General features: G+C 37.6%; 1 protein-coding gene across 1 annotated transcript; it reads right to left on the reverse strand.

Moving 5' to 3' along the window:
- Positions 1-1,514: 1,514 nt before the first annotated feature.
- Positions 1,515-2,291, reverse strand: tcimb (transcriptional and immune response regulator b). Its single transcript, XM_065290770.2, has one exon. It carries the CDS (start codon positions 2,214-2,216, stop codon positions 1,914-1,916), a length of 303 nt encoding a protein of 100 aa, XP_065146842.1. The 5' UTR covers positions 2,217-2,291; the 3' UTR covers positions 1,515-1,913.
- Positions 2,292-2,564: the final 273 nt, after the last annotated feature.

Here is a 2,564-nt window from a genome sequence, read left to right on the forward strand (position 1 = left end):
TACAGACTGAAAAGGCAATATGACGTTAGATACTGGACTAATGGCCATTTGGGACAGGACCCTACCCCAGGAGAGGATCATCTTTTGATATTGTTTTATATAAAATACAATGATTCTTTAAGTGCTATAGCAGTGTTGAACCACACTCTTAACAATGCGGTGTTATTTTCAACCCAGAAAGAAATGAACCCAGCTCGTTTGGTTGTAATATAAATTATGCTGGTTGTTTCAAACCTCAAAATGCTGGTTAGGTTTAACCCATTGTTGGGTCAAATATAAACATTTTCTGGGTTAATTTAACCCAACGGCTGGGATCGACCAAACACTGGCATGAAAATTACACAACATTTTTAATGTGCATTTTTAGTGCTCTGATCGTGTACTATCACCAAAAATTGCAGAACACTGCAAAAGAGCTTCTTGAACCCAATGAAAATCTAGGCCACCTCATATAGGTCACCTGTAATTTATACATTCCTAAAACAACCTATTTCTGAACAATAATGATATACAACTTATTTGCAAACTGGATTGAACTAGATTTAACTGACTCTCTGAGTCAATAACGGTTAACTCAGTGTGTCAACATATAAAGTTGCTCTTATCTCAATGAACAGACACGATTATTTCCACTGCATCTGCTGTGGCTTTCCTGATCTGACGTTATCAATAGGAAGAAATGATTTCTAGTTTCTGTTATTATAAAACGATCATGGGCTTCAGGTTTAAGTCATACAAAACTTTAAAAAAAAACTTTTAACTTTTATTAATTACACAATCGATCAAAGGTTTAGGGTCACTTGACTGAGAAATAATTTTTATTTTAAAGTGTATGCTTAAATATTTGAAATTACTTTTGCAGACAAATATATAATTGTGCCAACATTAGGTTTTCTTTGGACTTGAAACTTGATTACAAAATTTTCCACAAGAGATTTGTTCCAACTTCCAGAGGTCAGTTTCGTTGTTAGCCAGAATAAGCAAGCACAGACCGGATGTTAACTTTGGGTCAGACGTGTAATCACAGCAACGAGTTTGGGTCACATGAAACCATTTATAGAGATATTAAAGAGAATAGAAACGCAATGATTAGATAAACCTACATTTCTGAACAGTGGTGTGTGTCTGTGTATAGGATGTAGAATGTGACAAAGATGTCAAAATCTTTCTTTCAATTTTTTCCTTACTGAAATATCCAGCTTAGACCAGCATAATATGCTGAGCTGTTTTTAGCTGGTTTCCCAACTTGGTTTGGTGTAGCAAGCTGTTTTAGCTGTGTTTTGGTCACTTTTTAAGATGGACTTAGCTGCTCAGGCTTGAAAACCATCTGACCCACAAACTTTGCCAGGCTGGGAGGACCAGCTTAAACCTAGGTGGATATTTCAGTAAAGTTGTCATTTATTTAGGATTTATGTTCAGATAATCCTATTGGGATATAATATAAACAGATCGAATGTTGTTACAAGAGTAAAAAAAAGTCAACAAAAATTTTGAACAAATCCCAACTCAACACATCAAATTCAAGTATTTTATTCATACTTTTCAAGTATATTTCTTGTCAAAATAATTTATTACAAAAAGATTGCATAATTGAAATCCAGGTTTTGTTGAATCTTCTTCATAAGTGCATTCAATGTTTCAGTCTAAGGTATCATTTAAATGTCCTCAATTGTCCTCGATGCGTCATGTTCTCCAGATGTCAAGAAGCATCCACAAAAGTCACTTGGCAAATGTCCGCCCACAGTCCAGTCATTTCCATCCACAGTCCAGTCATTTCCATCTGTAGTATATTCACATTATCCAGACAGAGTTTACGTGGAAAACCATCAGAAGTTCAGCACCTTGAGGAAATCCAGCCTAAATCTCCCGGCATCTTTCGTAGTGAACACATCTGCACGCTTTCTACAGAAGCCTCAGCGTAACGTAAACGCGCGTCGCGTCAGTTCTGTTATAAACATCCATTTGTGTTTTTTATCGTGTTGGAGAGCTACAAGCTGTTTGGTGATGCCCTCAGGGTCCTGGTAATGTGTGAGAATGATCTTTGCTCTTTCGACCGCTTTCATATCTCCGGCATTCTCAAAAAGTTTAACGAGCACTTCCTGGTTTATGTCCGCAAAGATGTTTGGCGACGCTTTTTTGCGCTGCGCGGTGTCGAAATTGATGGCGCTCACAGCGGGACGGACGCAACACGAGCCCGACGGCGAGTAGAAAGACATTGTAAACACTATAGTTAACTAGTGTAGTAGTGCTCTCTAACTGACTCAAACATTAGATAACAGTCAGTTTTATAGGGGGTTGCCTTTTGAAATGACATCATAGAGGACGTTAGTGACCGCCCAAGTTCAGGTTCAACTGGGAGCAGACTCTGACGCAAAGCAAACTTCACTGAGGATTCACTAAGATAACTGTTTGCCAAAATATGAACATTCTCTCGTAATGTACTCACCTTCATGCCATCCCAGATGTATATCATTCATTTTCCTCAGTTAAACACATACGAATAACTTGATATTAAAATGATGTCATCTTCATGTATGAGGTTCAACATGACGAAGCTCCAAAAA

Source organism: Paramisgurnus dabryanus, chromosome 10, assembly GCF_030506205.2.
Source record: "Paramisgurnus dabryanus chromosome 10, PD_genome_1.1, whole genome shotgun sequence".
NCBI lineage: Eukaryota > Metazoa > Chordata > Actinopteri > Cypriniformes > Cobitidae > Paramisgurnus > Paramisgurnus dabryanus.